This window comes from Neodiprion virginianus, chromosome 3 (genome assembly GCF_021901495.1).
Source record: "Neodiprion virginianus isolate iyNeoVirg1 chromosome 3, iyNeoVirg1.1, whole genome shotgun sequence".
Classification (NCBI taxonomy): domain Eukaryota; kingdom Metazoa; phylum Arthropoda; class Insecta; order Hymenoptera; family Diprionidae; genus Neodiprion; species Neodiprion virginianus.
The window spans coordinates 36154313-36172138 of record NC_060879.1 but is presented as its reverse complement, the minus strand read 5'-3'; the positions used below and the strand labels follow the sequence as shown (position 1 = coordinate 36172138).

The window sequence follows — 17826 nt, the reverse complement described above, 5'->3', positions numbered from 1 at the left end:
AAATAGACTTGGCTCACCGCCACAGGCGAGTACACCATCAACTTTGGTATTTTTAGAGTAAATATACCCCCTCAGACAAGATGCGGCAGTGACATATGAGCCCAACGAATTCGGTTAAAGATCCGGATACACGGAGTCCTTCTTTCGAGTAGTTGAATTCCCCGCCAAAAGAGGGTTTTTGAGATGAAAAAATAAATAAATAAATAAATCAAGGTCTCTCCTTTCTTCCAGGAAATAAAAGCGCAGTACGAGGTGCACAATAATATCCGTAACGAGGCTGAGAACAACTTCGAGCAGGCACTTAGAATCGTTCCATTGTCAGACGAGATGCTTCAGAGGCAGTTCCACGGTGAGCTCCAAGACCGTTGGCAAGGCGTTACCGAAAAGATAAACACGATCCAAGCTTCCGTTGCCGAAAATATATCGTCGAGCGACGTCCCGGTTAACGACAAGCTGAAGCTCTTGGAGCGAGAACTGAACGAACTTCGTGTCACCATCGACGATTTCCATGGAGTTCTGAAGACCGAAGAAGAGCTTGACCTGTACGTTGAACGGTTATCTGTTCTCTTCGATAGAGTTGTCATCATACAGGAGGAACTCGGCCGGCTAGGACTACTTCCGGCTGCAGAAAGCGAGCGGGTCGGAGTCCTGCTGTCATCGGCACGCCGCATCGAAGGATTGATCGGCGAGGAGCTAGACGCTGCGCAACTTCTCAGAGAGCGCTTGCAAGCCTTGCAACGAGGTCTCGCGCGGGTTCGTAGATCTCATCAGAGACAGTCATCCGTTCTTGACCAATGCGAAGGCAACGAGGGTCAAGGTAGTGAAATCGTGGCGGCGTGCGTGGATCGGTGCCACGGCGTCGCCGAGGAGTTGACCAACTTGTGGCAAGATCTGATGGGACTACGCCAGGTTCTTCACACCCTACCGATGCGGACCAGGGTGTCGGTGTCACCACTCGCCGTTGAAAGAAAAATCTCCAACCTTCAGGATGTACACACTGAACTGGAATCCCGGTGCGCAAGACTCCTTACTCTTCTTCGGAACAGACTCGGGCTCTGGCGCAGATTTGAAAGGCAGTTGGAGCTCGTTCAGCAGTCCGTTCAGGAGGCGGATTACATGATGGAACTTCTTACCGTCCAGGGATCCGTCGACTACGAAAGACTGCTGAAGGCGACCGAACGGCTGGAGGTAAGATATCGGTATAAATTAATCGTCTTTTTATCAGTTGAAGAACATCACTTTAAAGGTGTCGCTCGTAAGACAATGAGCTCGGTGGATAGTAGAGTTCGGTGTAATGACTATTGTTACTATGTATTATTTGCCGTTTAATAATTTATGAAAATTCATCCAATCGAATCCGTGGATAAATCCAATTATAATACCCCGTTAAATTCTTGCTCTACACCTTAAAAAGAGGGTAAATAAATTGTCGATCAGTAACTACGTTTTTTTTTACCAATTTGCCAGTTTCAACTTTATAATCGTTGTATTGCTTAACGAACCCTTTCAAATTCTGTAACGACAGAGAACTGTTACTGCAGACGCAGCTTATCGTCAGCGAAGCATTCTTGGGCTTCGGTGCAGCAGGTTTCAATGACCCTTGTGAAATATATATAGACGTTGAAACTGGATTAAAAATACATCTCGATTCTCCTCGCCCCTTGCATTTGAAAAAGAATTCTGATACCATTTTCCTGTTGCATAGTACGTTATATTCGCGTATAGATTTCAAATAAAAAACTATCATGTGCCACATTGACACATCAATATCGCGGAGTCGTAGGTACTATGAACAGTTCATTATAATTGACGCCGACCTCATATCTCAAGGCGTTTCTGACTTGCGAGCGTGTAGGTGTTAATCGACGAGTGAAATAGTTGGCCAATAATATAATAACCTGTTTCAAATTCTCTCATAAAACACGATGTAGTCGCACTTTGAAATGTCGTTAGCGCTTTTCGAACATTTTATTCCGAGTCTACACCATACTCATAACCATGGAGTCTGAGATAACCAAGCTCTAAGAAACAGCATTCAATAGCCGGGTACATAATACCTCCACAAAATGCCGGTAAAGTAGAAAATAGGCTACCGTAATGTTTTATCTTATCCGAAAACGGTCTATGTACAGTTCCATCATAAACAAGGAACCTTTTGACTTATGACCGTATTCAGACGCCTTATACGCCGTATCTACCCTAATGCTGCTCCGAACAGTTTCAAATTTTTAGAGTATCTTTATTTCGGCATAAGAAATATGTGTGACAACTTAGTTTACACGTACATTCTTATTTAATGTGTTTCGAATCTGAGCGACTCAAACCCTCAGAATATAATGAAATTCTCGGCGTCATAGTTTGGACGAGAAAGCCGAGGCGTTAGACTTGCATGGAGCCGTGGAGATAAGACTCTTTGACTCGATCCACGCCCTCGCCGGGCTGCACACACCAACGACTCACCTATCCATCCAACTTCCGACCGTTTCACGGACGTTAAAACTCGCCGGCTACGCACGCGCACCGACCAATCGGACGGGCGGCTTGATTCGTATTATGTATTTGTTTCGGAATGCTATCAGTAGCGGCCACGGTGCTATCAACGGTCTTCTCGCCAGTCGGCGCCCAATCGTGGGCCAGTAAAGATCGCGCGCTCTAACACACCGGTGATCGAGTGTCGGAACCTCCACGTCGTTTAAACAAATTCTTAATGTTTGTACATCGTTTTGCATGTTACGTTTCATCGTTGGTGTTGTTCCTCGTGGTATTACAAGATAGTGTTATATACGTAATTGTGAATCCGTTTAAAAAATACGTTAATGCAGTTTATTGCATATTTTCCGTGTGTGGAACGCCTATCTCTCGTGTTCACGTGGTCGCCAAGGTTCTTACTCGTGCATATTATCGCAGTTTTCTTCGATGACTGCATAGCTGAGACGCCTTGAGATCTGCAGTCTCGGTTTCATAATTTCTCTGCATTGTTCTAAACTGTTTATCTCGAACTCTCTGCGCTATTCTTGCTATCGAACAGCGGATATTTAGGTGAGAACGAACATTCATTCTCTTTCGTTTAAACTTATTGTAGAATTATATGCAATGTATTTTCGTAGTCGCTACCCGCATATTTGATGGTCTTTGGATACAAAAAATTGCAGGTAAAAAATTAGCTAACGTATTCCGCGCATTATGCAAATTATTCGTTGACGTTGACGTTTGCAATCAGCTGGTGTCCGCAGATTTTATACCTCCGGTTAGCGAACCGGCATCGCGTCCTGCTGCACAGGCACTGAACCGTAAAACATTGGCTGAGTCGTGATGCGAGCTGTGAATGTCTTCCTAGTTTCCCAGGTAATCTCGTCATTGTTCCATGGGAATCACGCTGCAATGAACGTTGACGTTGCAAAATGGATAGCCAGAATTATATACCGCCGAGTAAAATTTTAGATCCGTATTCGACTGCAAGCCAACGTTTTGTACCGTGATTTGATGTATAAAGTACAAAAAATATGCGACTTGCAACTTCGCTCCTTGCCGCGAAATGCAACGCGTTTATACATATAGAGGTGGTTATTTATAGTTAAGCCGTTACTTTGCTTTAGTTTCGGTTAACTTTAGCACTAGCTCCACTAACGGAAGTCTCCGTAGCTATAGTTCATCGTGAATTGCTGCTGACGATAAGAAACTCGAGTCACGTATACATTGACTCACGTTCAAAAATTTCCAACTAGCAAACAAGAAAAAAAAATCTTCGTAGATGAAAAAAAAAGTAACGAACGATTGTTAATTCACGTCCTTTAAAAGTCAAAACCCGACGCACTTGTCCTTATTGTATCGTTGTTGGTTACGTAATAGTAAGAATTTTTTTCCAATACTACGCACTGAAAAGAAAATATTTGGGTCAAATCCCGGGTAATTTGGCTAAGCGAAAAATAAATCCTCTTAAGACTTTGCGTCGTGAGTCCTTCATTGATACGTTTCTCGTATTCTATTATATTATATTATATGGACACGGTTGATTGCTTGGGAATGAATGTTTGTGTAAATTTGTGTAGGTGCCTAACGCGCGTGTCTCTCTTTCATAGTTGGTATTATATCTTGTGAATATATCCTGCAACGTGCCGTTTGTTAATCCAGTTAATAATAATTATACTTGGAATGACATAATCGCTAAAGTTGTTACGCGCTGACCGAACGGTGTCACTAAATGTCGCCACGTGGACCTTCCTATTCATGTAAAAAAGCATCACGTGCACCTCTGCAATATGTTTGGTATACCCGCACGAGTATTTACCTTAGAACGGCAGTTTCACCTACGTTTACTTTATACCGTACTATGCAAATTTTTCAAAACCAAAGAGTCCTCGGTCTCCGGTAAGAAAAATTAGAGATAAAGAAAGAAGAAGAAAACACCGTTTCAAATGAAAAATTGGAAGTCCGTGATGGATGATGTTAGTTCTTGAATAAATCATGCTGCGTATTATTGTTGTGATTTATGAGATTTTAGTTTCACGGCAGATAAGAATTAGCATCGTGATTATTATTATTATCATTACAGAGGTGGTTTTTAATCAGGAAAGTTTAAATTACTGTTCATAATTTAGTGGAGGAAAAAATTAACGTTGAATTATTGGTACGCTTTTCCACTTTTAGGACTGTTCAATGCTTATAAGTATACAAGTATATGTTGTACGATTGTTTGCAATATTTTTACGGCAGCCAAATCGAACTTGTTACTTTAGTATAATCCTTATTGATACTTCAATTCGTGAATCATCCATCGTCGGCAGAATCGTACGTGCGTCGATTCCCTGGCTGTACGTGAAAAAATCTTACGTCATTCCACCAGTACGAATGAAGGAATAAAATTAACTTTAATATACTTGGGCCAGAGCCGGGAGGAATCTTTTTGCATACACGCAGAGACTCGCGTGTGTGGCTACTTAGCCTTAAACCGAATGCAAACTTCGATACGTGCCTTTTGTACGGCGATACAGGGACTCGTTTCGAGCGTAGAAACGTTGAGGATACGAAAGTACGTATTGATTCAACCGATATCTGAAGAAATGGTTTTAGGAGTGGCCGGCTCACTTAGAATTAGTAAGTGAAGGGTAATACGTCAAGAACTGATTCGCTCGGCATCTAATAATTGTTGTAAAACATTTTCTGAGCGGTGCGATAGCGTGCCACTGAGAATCGGTATTACAACGACATTACATAGCGGGGAAGTTTATTTGTAGAAGGAATCGAGGACAGAAAGCTATGCGAAAGAAAATTGACTGCAAAATTAGATATTTTATTTTTTGCATAATTATAAGAATAAATTCCGTTTTGTGCCTTAGTGCATCACGTACTCGTATATGTATAATAGGGATATTTTATTACCCACGCATGGTGTATTTAAAATTTTTTATCACTCTCTCCTCGAAAGACTAATCTTCATATGCATATTACATGTATATATGTATAGGTGTATAGATTATACTTCCAATCGCGTGAACCTCTCTCGACTGAAGACGAGCGAATACAAGACGTGCAGATAAGCGAATGCAGACCATAAAGCTGTACCGTCTGTTAGTTGAAATCGACATTGCTTCGACGCGTCTATGTATAGCCACAAGTGAACTCCGGTCTGTTGAATATCTCTGTTTGAAACGAGAGCAAAACCAGATGCGATTTTACGATCAAGCAGTGCACAGGAATTGTATATAACATAACGTAGGTACCCGGTCTAGCCGCCTGGAAAACCACTGTTTTGATCTTCGGTTGTATTTATCGCCTACAGAGACGCGAATATAAGCCGGAAACCGACTTCCAGCCACAGATTTCTATACATACATAGACTTCCGAGTCCAACATCGATGTAGAAATATCAGCGACCTTGTTTATTTTAAAGGCTAGAACGGTTGGCCGGAGTGAAGCATTAGTCGGAGAACATAATCCAGTGATGGTAAAAACCGTCTGACCAATCCGAAAAATTGACCAACATTTTCTTAACAAATTTTCAGGGTCTAAGCGGAGATTTGGGCGCTCGCGAGGTCCTTGTTGGAGAACTTCGGGCCGCAGCCGAACCTCTACGGGAGTCCTGTACGGCGGAGGTCGGGGAACGCGTCGAAGCCGCCGTCCAGGAGGCGGTCCAGGCCTGGGAAGATACGAGGGCGGAACTAGACGCCCTTTGCAACAAGTATAATCACGCCGTTAGACTTTGGCAGCAATATCGGGACGCAAGCGCCGCTGTCAAGGCTTGGGTCGACACGCAAATGGGCAGCGTGTCCAACTTGCCACCCGAAGAAGCAAGGAAGCAAGTCAAGGTATGTGGAAATTAAGATAGGCAGAGATAAGAAGAAAATTAAATTCTGACACGATACGTGGCGATTAATCGGCAATCGGTTGCATAATCGACGAACTAGCTTTATTCATTGATCGGTAACTTTCGCTGAACCGCTTAAGGGGGAAAACGAGTGTAAGACTTGGAAAAAAGTAGGTGAATTCCAGAAATTCATACCGCGATAACCGCAATTAATTTTGAGCATGAAGTTAGTAACGTTACTGTAACGATGCATATTTAGGAAAAATTGTTACTTCGCATTTTCGGGAATATATGCAATTTTGTAAACCATGATAAACGAAACATACTCTTCGTTCGAAATGCCAAGTTCTTGAAAGTCATTCTAAAGTTGCGAATTTATTATTTTATCACCTGATGGTTCGTTACGTTAACGTTACTAACTTCAGCCCCGTAACAAATTATTGATTTCAATTGGGGTGTATTTTTATAGATCAAGCTTCGTCGAGATATTTTTTTCAATTGGAATCAATTAGTAGGAAGCATTGTTATTGTAAAGCGTGAAAAAAAAGAAATGTAAATAATACACCACGGTCTTTTACTTTTCAATAAAACAAACCCCAATCGAATCGAGTCGAGTGATTGCTTGGCGGGATATACAAATTTCTAAAATTCACCCACATTGTTAGCCGTCTACTGGCATCCCCTCTTTAAGGTCACGGAGTAACCTATGCGAATGACTTTGACATTGCGATCAGCGTCCGATTACAGCGAAACTGAACCTTGAGTCGGTACCGAACACAGATCGACCGCACGCATTAGTGTTCGTCAATTGTGTATATGCACAAACACATTGGAAACGTGAGTCATCGATAGTCAGAATGATTCCAAAATTACCACCGTATGACGCACTTTTATAACACTGGCCTATTCAGAGGTATATTAGATACATACACAGCGGTGGTCCGATGCCGAAATGTATGCAAATAAGAATTGTTTGTTTTTTACCTTAATCACGTCTTGCCAGTTGGCACTGGTGAATAAGGTTGAGGGCATCGGTGAACGGTTTCCGGTCCTAATCGAGTACATGACTCAATGGCTCAAAGGTTGTCGCAGGCATAAATCGTGCGATTTAGGGAAGGTCAGACGACGCTTCAACTATTTCCATTTTACGTCGTGCTCTAACATACTTACTTCAGGGAAAACTTGATATTATGAATTTTTCTTGATTTTTATAAAATTAATTTTCACGCCTAATCTATGACGTACGATAATTCTCGTAAATTCCGATCCGCTCGAAGTATAGCAGTGTAATAAATTGAAACCGTACAAATCCCTGTTGCGCTCACTGCTTTTTTGGCGTATTAACCCTAATATTGTCACACCTTGGTAGAATCGTCTAACGCTCACGCGAGGTGAAATTCACCCCAGCTCTTAAAAAGTGATATCCTGCTTCAACAATGAGTTCTAAAAATCTAAAAAAGGTATCCAGTTATTATTTAAAGATCGTTGAAAAAATTCTCCAAATTTTCTTAACCAAAATTGATTGTTTAAATAGTGTAAAACGTCGGCACAATTTGAGTAAAACGGAATAAAAAACTTTTACAAAATTGATTTCGAGCAAACAAACTATGAAAGTCTATTTTTGAACTCTACGAGGAGTTTGAAAAATGTCGTGGGGCGGGGGGGGTTCACACTCAGTGACCGATTAGGGTTAATCCGGAAGTTACTAGAAGCGGAAGGCTTTGCTAATAGATCATGCGTAGCTTAATTAGCTTACACTTACGCGTGACGCACGCTGATTTCAAGGTGCATACATATAATAGTTGTCAATTCAGTTGCAGCTTTAAGTTACCGTCAGCGCGTTGGACGCAAGTTCTTATCTGCAGCGTGCAACCTCTTCGGGAGAGATTATCTTAATAACGTGGCCTCTAGAGATCAGGCAGTGTTTCTTGAACCTCATTAAAAATAAAACGTAGAGATTTCAACCGTAATAAACCGGCTTTGACCAATCACTCGTTTACCTCTATTCACAATATCTCGCAATAGGTTTCTTACTTTGGGGATATATTTTTAAATTATTTTTTATTTAATTCTTCGTGAGAAATGGTCAGTTTGAATAGACGTTAATTGAACGATTTTACAACGAAACGAATACAGGTGTAGAAAATAAATCTCGCGGGTAAGAAACCCCTGTAAATGAATCGTCTCAGGGTGTATTATTTCTACGGAACGACTTGGTACATCCGCCCCTCGGCTCGCCTTCATGGCCGGTTTTTGTTCCTAACCCACGACACCCCAAGAGTCTGACATATGGTCGGAAAATGAACAGTTGTCGCTGCTGCAGGGCACACGTGATGTCATCGGGCATTGACAAATCGAACGCCACTGCGTCGCGGGTAGAAATTATAATTTTAGGAATTGTTTAATTCCATTTCCGATTAATAGTTTTAAAAAATGTACGCAGTTTGCTTTATTTTAGCGATACTGAATTGACTTCAAAGCGAAAAAAAAATCCGTCTCTTTGAATCAGTGGGAAATAATTTTCCCAAAGAAAATAAGTCAGTTTAGTTTTTAGTTTATAATTTTGTTCTTCCTTCCTTTCTACATTTCTATAAAATAATCGCTGTTAACTTACGACTGTAGTATTTAGATAAACACTCGACCACTTAGCGATATAATAAAGTTACTAAAACAAAGTATTCAATTTTAACTGCCCAGCGTAGGTATTTTTGTCTCTTACTAGGAATAAAATTCCACTAATTTATTTTTGAATTTTCATCGAGGTCTAGTCTCTAAATATATTGATTATAAAATTGAAATAGACCATTATCTTTCCTCGGGCGATCTCCACCCTCCCGGTCTTTCGGACCCCTTCAATGACTGATTATCCCGCATGGTTTTGGGGGGATCGTCGTATGACGCACGCGCGATCATCATCTCGAAAAGTGCGTCAGGCACGTGCAGAGTTCCGGCCGGTTATTTGAAAAAGCGTAGCCATTGTCATCCGCAGTGAGATCGCTCCGACGGCTCCCCTGTTTCTAAACGAGAAATCCCTGCAGGGTCGGGAAAAATGGCCGAAGATTTTTGGAAGGGTGCTCGGCGAGTCGGTCGGAGGGGTCGTCGACAGTCGACAGGGGAAGTATTGTGCGAGGGAGTCGGCGCATCGATCCTCCCAGACGCCAGTCTGGACCAGGGCGTCGCGACGCCTGCTTCACAGATACACATCCGCGTTCAGCCTTCGTTCGTGTGTATTCGCGCCTGCCGATCGGTGTTTCCGGATTTTTCGAATATTTGAAAAAATTTTTGGTCTCCTCCGAGCCTGAACTCGACGATGAGTTCATCTCGGCGGGCTGTCGAGTGTTGATTTTTTGCATCCATATCCTAACACAGTGTTCCATTATACGCTACAGTGATTTCGTCCCCGTTGTTGTTGCCCACGCTAATAAAACTCAGCTAAAATTAATACACTCGGGTCCGGGGTTTTTAAATGGATATAATCAGTCGGATCTATCTTATATTTTACGCCCACTTTCTCGGTATGTTGCTTGCGCAGACATGACGTTCCTTCCGAGTATCTCTACACACGTGTTTCGCTATCTCTATCTCTCTCTTTCTCTCACTTTCGTTTCAGTGGCTTAGGGCCACGTGATGTCAATTAGTGAAACGTCAAAGTGCAGTCGACGGCACGTGAAGATTATTTTACCGCTTGGGTACAAATGAGCGAACTATGTGCACTCCGGAAGAACTAAAGGTATAATAGCGTTAAGAAGCACGTATCGTGTAACTTTCGTTTTTTCTTCACTTTTCTGCAATTTTCCTTACTTGCAGTTCATCGGAGTTCAATCGTTTTAATCGCAGTAAGTCTGCAGCTTCAATTTATCGAAAACATGAACCAATTACTGTAAGATCACTTCAGAGATTAGTACAAATAAGAAAGAAGAAGAAACATGTTTGATAAAGGCACGTTGTATAATTAGTTCTGCTATCTTGGAATGTTAAACAATTTCTCTAGCTAAGTCAGCACTAAACTTATCTCGCATGTCATATCTCAGATATATGAAATGAACTAAGCTTCTTAACTTGCACACATCTGAAAAACTGCGCTTGCTACATAATAAAAATTGAACTATTTGAAAGTCTGTTTTGTACGAGAAGGTTTCTAAAAACTGTGGTATTCAGACGAGAGACGGACCACCGATAATAACCCACGTACTTCAACGTAATTTAGTTGGTTCGGAATAGAGCTTATAGACGGGGACTAAAAATGTCAATGACTCAACATTTATTTTCGGTTCGTTATACCGTCGCTTTCTTTTTATTAAAAAATTTGTACAGACATGTACAAGAAATTGGTGCGGAAAAGCATTTAATATTCTAAAAATTTGTCTCTCAGTTTTTATCACATAAACGTAAATGGCAGCGGTTATTTACGATTATAAAGACTTCAAACTTTACTTGCAAAGAATTTTTGTACCTGCATTTGGATATAATATAAAAATTGAGTCCTCAGTTGTTGCAGCGAGCATTTTAATTAAATTGATTAACTTCGTAGACAGTACCTACCTACAATACTGTGTTATTGCAAGCAAAAGGGCATTAGACCGATTGACTAAAGTACCGATTAATTACCCGATCTCATTACTTGAGTATCAAGAGCTAACTGTATACTCGATCGTTGTTTAATTAAATATAGTCTAATTAAGCGAACACGAATAACACACTTGGTAACTTGGCGATTACGTCAAATGCTTCCGAATCATCACGATTCCGTTGAGCGTAATTCGCCATCTGGTCGCTGTTGCTGGTTTCTACGGCCTGCTTAAACATCTGTTGACATATATGCACGAATGTAGCTCGAATTTATTTTATTTTCTCAATTAACCGCGGGAGATGAGACGCATTCGATGTATCGCTAAATTTGATCGATTTTAAGAATATAAAATTTATCCACACTGTAACGAAATACGGATAGTAATGACACGGCAAAGATCCTTGGATTGTCGATGAAATTCTATGTATATACGCTGCCAACCGCGGTTGAAATTCGTTTCAAAATTATAACACTCCTGTAGCCTGGTGGAGAGCGACGGAGGAGACTGAAACCTCGTGGTGATATCTATAAATATCCTCAAAGTCACAATAAACACACGCTCGCGCACAAGAGTTGGTTTGTTCCGGGGCAAATACCAGCAAATATATAAAATACCGGCAGCTGCCGTCGTTCCCGCGTATTACATACGAAATGGAAATTCCTACGGCCGATATAGTGAAAGTTTTAATACATTTTTTGCTTCGTTCTCAGGAAAGAATATGAATATAGGTATGAATTATCGGCATCATTTTGTGCTGCTGTGGAATTTTTGTATAATATACAAATAATGCTTGACGGTTATAGAAGTTGTTGATCTCGGAATCGTTCGGTTGCGTCAGTATTGATATTAGAATATCATGTAGCTTTTGAAACGAGAATCCTTAACGTTTGGAGAAAAGAATTTCTCAAACACGTTTAAAGCTGCACCGATAATACAGATGGCTAAAAAAAGAACAGCGTCTATCGGCACTCTCGTTCGGGTAATAATATTATATATCCGTTATTGTTACGTACTTTCATACAGCAAGTAACATTAATACGTAACGATAACTCGTCGAATCGTAATTGGACCTTGAGAAACGATAATTATTACGCATTTGTAAACAACATTAAGATATTCTTTGGATATATGTGAATTAGTTTTATTACAAGTAGCAAGTTCAGACACGTTTTCTCGAAACTCCTCTTTTGCGACAATTTATCACAAAATTACGAAAAACGAATTCGTAAAGTTTATATAAACAGGGTTTCCCTCAGTTTAAATTAAGGGCATTAAACTGTTAACAAATCTAGTCCAAAGTTAATTCTATTTGAAATTTAACTATAAAGATCTGCAGATCGTCGATTGTGTCACTGAATTAATGCCGTTGAAATCTTGCAATGAATTTCAGAAAAAAATGTTTATTTCAATTCTCCTCGTTCAATTTTTAACGTCTTTTCTTTTCTCATCAATTGTAAAATGCAGGTTTGCGAGGAAACACTGGCCGAACACAAGGAGAGATTGGCCGAACTTCGTGGACTTGTGGCACAGATCGCCTCGGACGTTGGCCTTGACGCAGGCGGCCCTTTACAGACAGAGGTCGAGGCCCTGGGTCGCCGTCTTGAGGATGTAAGGGAAGCCCTGTCGACTCTGGCCGACACAGCAGACGCCAGAGCGCTGAACCAGGAGTTGGCGATCGGTGATCTTAACCATACGAAGATCTTCCTCGACTCTGTCCAGCAGGTGTGTACGCAATTTTCAGCGACGTAAACTTTAAATGATACCGGCACCAACCCCCGTGTCTGTAATCTGGAACGGAAGTACGTGATTTGTGTAACAATTTGCATTGTTTTGCAGTGCCGGAAGAAGCGAGCTTGTACGTTAAGTAGATATATGTTTTAGATCGTTGTCTTCCCGTTACGTTCTTGTCAGAGTAGTCTTCGGGAGTGGGCAGAAATCTTGCTTATCGTATCCTCGGACGCTCTCTTGAATATATCCAGATACGGTGTCACCGGCACAAGTGCCGCTCTTGACACAGTCTACTACGTGTGGCTCTTGGGATATTGTGAAGTCAAGTGGAGCGTTTTGGGATGGTTTTGTACGTGTAAACAAAAATAAGTTCAATCGGAAAGTGGACCGACTAATAAAGAGAATATAGCGCAACTTTGCTTGAAAAAAAACAAAATGAAGAAACAATTATTCATCGGTACCTCAGAAACAGACGGGGTGTGGATTTTTAGCTTAATTGGTGATTTCGAGGTGTAGATTGAATAAACGTGTATACGTGGCGTGGATTTACGATATTGCGAGTTATTAGTCACGGCGCCTTTCCCGTTGATGTTAGCGCGGGCATTTGGCGCGATTCTGGTGCTTGGCACAACTCAATCATACCCCCCGGCACACGCTTATATTTTAATTGTAGTTTCGAAACAATTTGTTATGTCAAGGTCAGTAGGCTCACTGAGTGGCAATTACATTGGTCACGGAATCCGCAACAGCTGAGTGGCTGTGGTTCCTATAACTTAACGTACACTGGAGTTTCGAAGGCGGCGTGAATTTCCCGGTAGAATTTCCATTGCAGTTGCAATCGCCCGATTCAAGATCAAACAGCGATTACCGACATGCTATATCCCCCACAGTTTAAGATGAATCTTTTTTCTTCCGCTCCGTATGAAAACATTTACCAAACAGTGTTTCACTTTTACTCCGTTACCATGTGTAAATACGTCTTTCGTTAAAATAATTACGCAACACAACCTTATCTCGATTCCAGAGTCTCGCGGCCGTAGGTCATGGAGATTCAAAGGAGCAACTGAAATTACTCAGAAATCATCTCCTAGCGTTAACGCGAACGGAGCCTCATTTGCAGTCGATAAAAGACCGAGCCCTGGAGACTGCACCTCAAGAAACCTCCGTGGTCGAAGTACTGCAACTATGGCAGAGGGTCTTCCGAGAGACTTTCCAGCAGTATCATCGGCTGTCGGCTCGATTGGTTCGTTCGCAGGACGGCGCGGCTGCTTTGCGTCTCTGGCAGGAGTATCTCGCTCATGTTCAAGACTTCCTGTCGATGGGAGTCCCCGGGGATTACAGCGGTCTCTCAGAGCACAGACACCTGTGCGAGGTTCACAAGAACCTGCTAACTGATCAGCAGAATCTCTTGCTGACCGTGAATTCCGAGGAGGGTCGCGAACTCTCCGTGGCCGAGCAGTTTAACGCCTTGACGAATCTCCACAATGAGACTCTCGCAAAGATCATGGAACGACATGCCGCGGTGCGAGACCGTCTCGCTGCTTGGGAAAAGTACAGACATGACCAGAACAGGCTTTTGGCCTGGCTCAAGGAGACGGAGAGGGAAAGGAGCAGACTCCAGCTCCGGTTCATCCATCTGCGAAGACTGGACAAGGTCCTCGCGAGAATCCATTCCCTCTTGGAGAAATTACCCGCTGGCGAGATGCAGGCCGAGTCTCTTTCCGGCCTGCAAGAATCTCTGCTGGTCAACTGCGACGAGGCCCTTGCCGCTTCGGTGCGCATGGAACACGCCGCGAATACGCAACGTATAGCAAACATTCGGGCTGGACTTGAAACTTGGAAAGACTTCGTCGTCCGGATACAGGAGCTCAGTGAACAGCACGAAAAACAAAGCACCAAAATCACATCTGCCTTCCAAGAAGTCAGCCAATCGCTGAACAACGCCTTCCTCCTTGGACCCAGCAGTCTAACGCGAACTCGTCAAGAGCTCGACTCGCTTCAGGATGTCAAGGCCAAACTGGCTGCTACCACCTCCGATCTTGAAGCGCTTGGTATAACGGCCGAACAATTGAAGGAGTGCCTGAGTCCTTCCGAAATGAAGTCCCTGAACCAGCACGGTTCTCTTCTGTGGCAGCAGCACGGGGACCTCGAACATCAGTTGGCTCTTCTTGCTCACAGACTAGGAGAACGATGCGGCCTTTATAACCGCTGGGAAACTAGACGATCTCGATTGATCACTTGGACAGTAGATGCCGAGGATAGAATACAGAACTGTGACTCTATGGCTGTGGATGAACCTGAAGAGGCTCTGAAGAGGGTAGAGTCCGAACTTCAAGCCGAAATGGCTCTTAAGCAGAGGGAATTGGACTGGCTTCAGAACACTGGTAAAGAGTTGATTGAGGTTGCAGAGGACAGCACGGAGAGAGAGAAACTGGAGAGATCGTTAGACGAGCTCAACGAGAGATGGTCGAAGTTGTTGAATGCCAGTAAAGCTCGGACAAGCAAGATAGAAGACCTGGTTCACACGACTAATAACTTGGAAAGACGAATAGCCGAGATAAGACAGTGGCTCGGAGGAATCGAAGTGCAGTTGAATGAGCCGTTCATCCTTGAAGCAAGGAGTCAGAATGCCGTCGACAAGAAGATCCAAGATCACGACGTCCTGCAGAAGATGATCGAAGCCGAAAGCGGCAACATCGGAGAGGTTCTGAACCTGTGTGAAATACTGCTCAGTGATTGTGACTCTTGGAAGGCATCCTTCAACACGGATGCCATCAAGTCTGGGATGGACGGTTTGGAACGACGGTGGAAAGCGGCTTGCGTTGGTTCCGCAGAACGCAAACGGAAGATCATGATTGCGTGGAAGCTGCTCCAGCAGTTGGAGAAGCTAAAAACGGAACACGAAGAGTGGCTCATAAAAACCGAATCGGAATTGCAGAAGCTCGAAAGTCATGTCGATGACCTGTCGAAAAAGGAGACTGCGAAGACTGTGCAGAAGGCCAAGAAGATGTTGAAAGACGTCGAAGCTCACAGTCCCGCTCGTCAGACACTCGAACAGAACTACAGCCGCCTCGCTAAGGGTGGTTTGGAGCCTGACAATTTGAGATCTTTGACCGCTGATGTTCGTGGAGTAATCGATAGGTGGAACGCGCTTCGACCCAGAATTGATGCGGTGTTGACTGCGCTGCAAAGCGAGCAGAAGAGTTATCGCGAATTCATCACTATTCACGGCACAGCTGTCGTTGCGCTGACGCAAATCGACGTTCGGTTGACGCAGCTTCAGCACTTGGCTACTCCAGAGCAAAAAGCCTCTCCGCGAAAAAGGATGCAGCAACTTGCAGAGATAGCAAAAGAATTGGTAGCGCTGGACGCGACCCTAGAACGGGCTGACAAATTAGCGTTGAAAGTGATGGAGGAGAGTCACGCCGACGATGTCGGTACTATTCAGGAACTTGTTGACGAATATCAACTTTTGTGGAAGGACATTAAATCCCGTCTCGCCGATCTCCCCGCTCAAGTTGAATCGCAAGAGAAAATGGAAGTCGACGCAGCCATACAGGTGGAAACACTTAAATTTGAACAAGATTCGGCTGTGCAGGTTGACACCTTGCCAAGAATTGTTAGGATGACCTCGTGCGACGCTTATCTCATGGAATTGGAAGGTGCGATTAGAGAGTGTCGAGCCGCGCTTGATGCTCTAGAGGTTGCCGTCACACCGGATCCCGTTGCTGGACCGGGTCTTCCTGCCGCTGCGAAAATCATGGTTAGTATTAATGCTGAATCATTATTACCGAAGTGATGGAAACTCCTCACAGAATGTGATGAAATTCAAATTACATTCTGTGCACTTTTGGCTTCCACCATTATGTCTCTTCCGCCGTATTACTATTCCTTTGTACTTGTTCACCCAGGCCAAATTAATTGGAAGCTGTCAATCCTCCGTGGAATTGGTCAGACATTTACACGGTTTGCTGGTCGGAGACGAGAAGCTGAGTGAAGAAGCTGCGAAGAGTTCTGAAGTCGCAGTACTGACAGCTCGATATGAGGAACTTTTGATTCGAGCACGAGCTCGAGAACAGCAAATAAGAGAAATCAGGTACTTTACCATACGGCGTGATATTTGCTTCTGAAATTTTCAGATAGTCTTCATCGTGGAATTTATTTTAACGCATTAACAACGGAGAATAACGCTTTCATTTCAGCCTAATTATGATCACACTATAAAGTCTGGCTATAATTTTTTACAAACGGTGATTGCTCTAACTACAATTAATATTATACACTTCGAGAATTCGATGATACAGATTTTTTCCAGCTTTTAATAGTTTTAAGCAATATTAATCAACCAACTGATCAAAAATAATATATTCAACGCCACTGCAATACTAACTAAAATTTATTCTTCGTATCCAGGTCTCCTCTCTCAGACGATTACTCTTTTCCATGCGAACAGTGAGTCCTTTAACTTACCAGCTTACAATATTAACAGTGCATGATATGTATTATAATCCGCAGTTTCAAACGAAACACCACAATCTCCGTGCAAATACACAACAAACATGCAAATGATTAATTAATACTACCGCATAGGAACTCTTGTTAAAACATTTCTCTTCTCCGTATACAGTGACGGCGGAAGATTGACATGCCCGCTTTGCTCGCGGCGAAATTGGGCTCAGCTTGATAATGATCTATGGAGATTAGAGAAGTGGCTACAGCTGGCAGAGGGTACACAAAGCGAGCAGCAATCGCCGCCGAGTGATATAGAACAACTCGAAGACGTGATACAAGACCACCGTGAATTCCTACTCGATCTTGACAGTCATAAGAGCATAGTCGTCAGTCTGAATATAGTGGGAACTCATCTCGCTGATCACACGGAAGATATAGAACGTGCAAACGAACTGCGGGAAAGATTGGCAACGGCGAATATGCGCTGGGACAGAGTTTGCCAAGCAGCAGGCTCGTGGCAATCGGCGCTGCAAACAGCCCTCATGGGCAATCAGCAGTTCCACCGTATTATCGAGGAACTCGTAACTTGGCTCGAAAGAACCGAGGTTTCGATAAGAGCCAGCGAACCCATCGACCTAACGGAAAATAACAACATCATCCAGGCAAAGTACAACAAGTTCAGGTGAGTTCGCCCAATTCTTTGCGGATAAAGACGATCAGCGATGATATAAGATTGGACTGGAGAAATACCCGTGGACCACTGTCCTACTA

At 42.9% G+C, this 17826-nt stretch overlaps 1 protein-coding gene across 5 annotated transcripts in view; it reads left to right on the top strand.

The window, feature by feature from the left end:
• The window catches only part of LOC124301690 (nesprin-1), a 137703-nt gene that overhangs the window by 117122 nt on the left and 2755 nt on the right, over window positions 1-17826 (top strand). For all 5 annotated transcript variants that reach the window (XM_046757059.1, XM_046757061.1, XM_046757062.1 and 2 more), the window contains 7 exons: window positions 232-1188; window positions 6003-6305; window positions 12340-12597; window positions 13628-16366; window positions 16515-16699; window positions 17017-17055; window positions 17231-17737. In XM_046757059.1, the coding sequence (XP_046613015.1) occupies window positions 232-1188; window positions 6003-6305; window positions 12340-12597; window positions 13628-16366; window positions 16515-16699; window positions 17017-17055; window positions 17231-17737 (4988 nt within the window). The remainder of the gene's footprint in view (window positions 1-231; window positions 1189-6002; window positions 6306-12339; window positions 12598-13627; window positions 16367-16514; window positions 16700-17016; window positions 17056-17230; window positions 17738-17826) is intronic.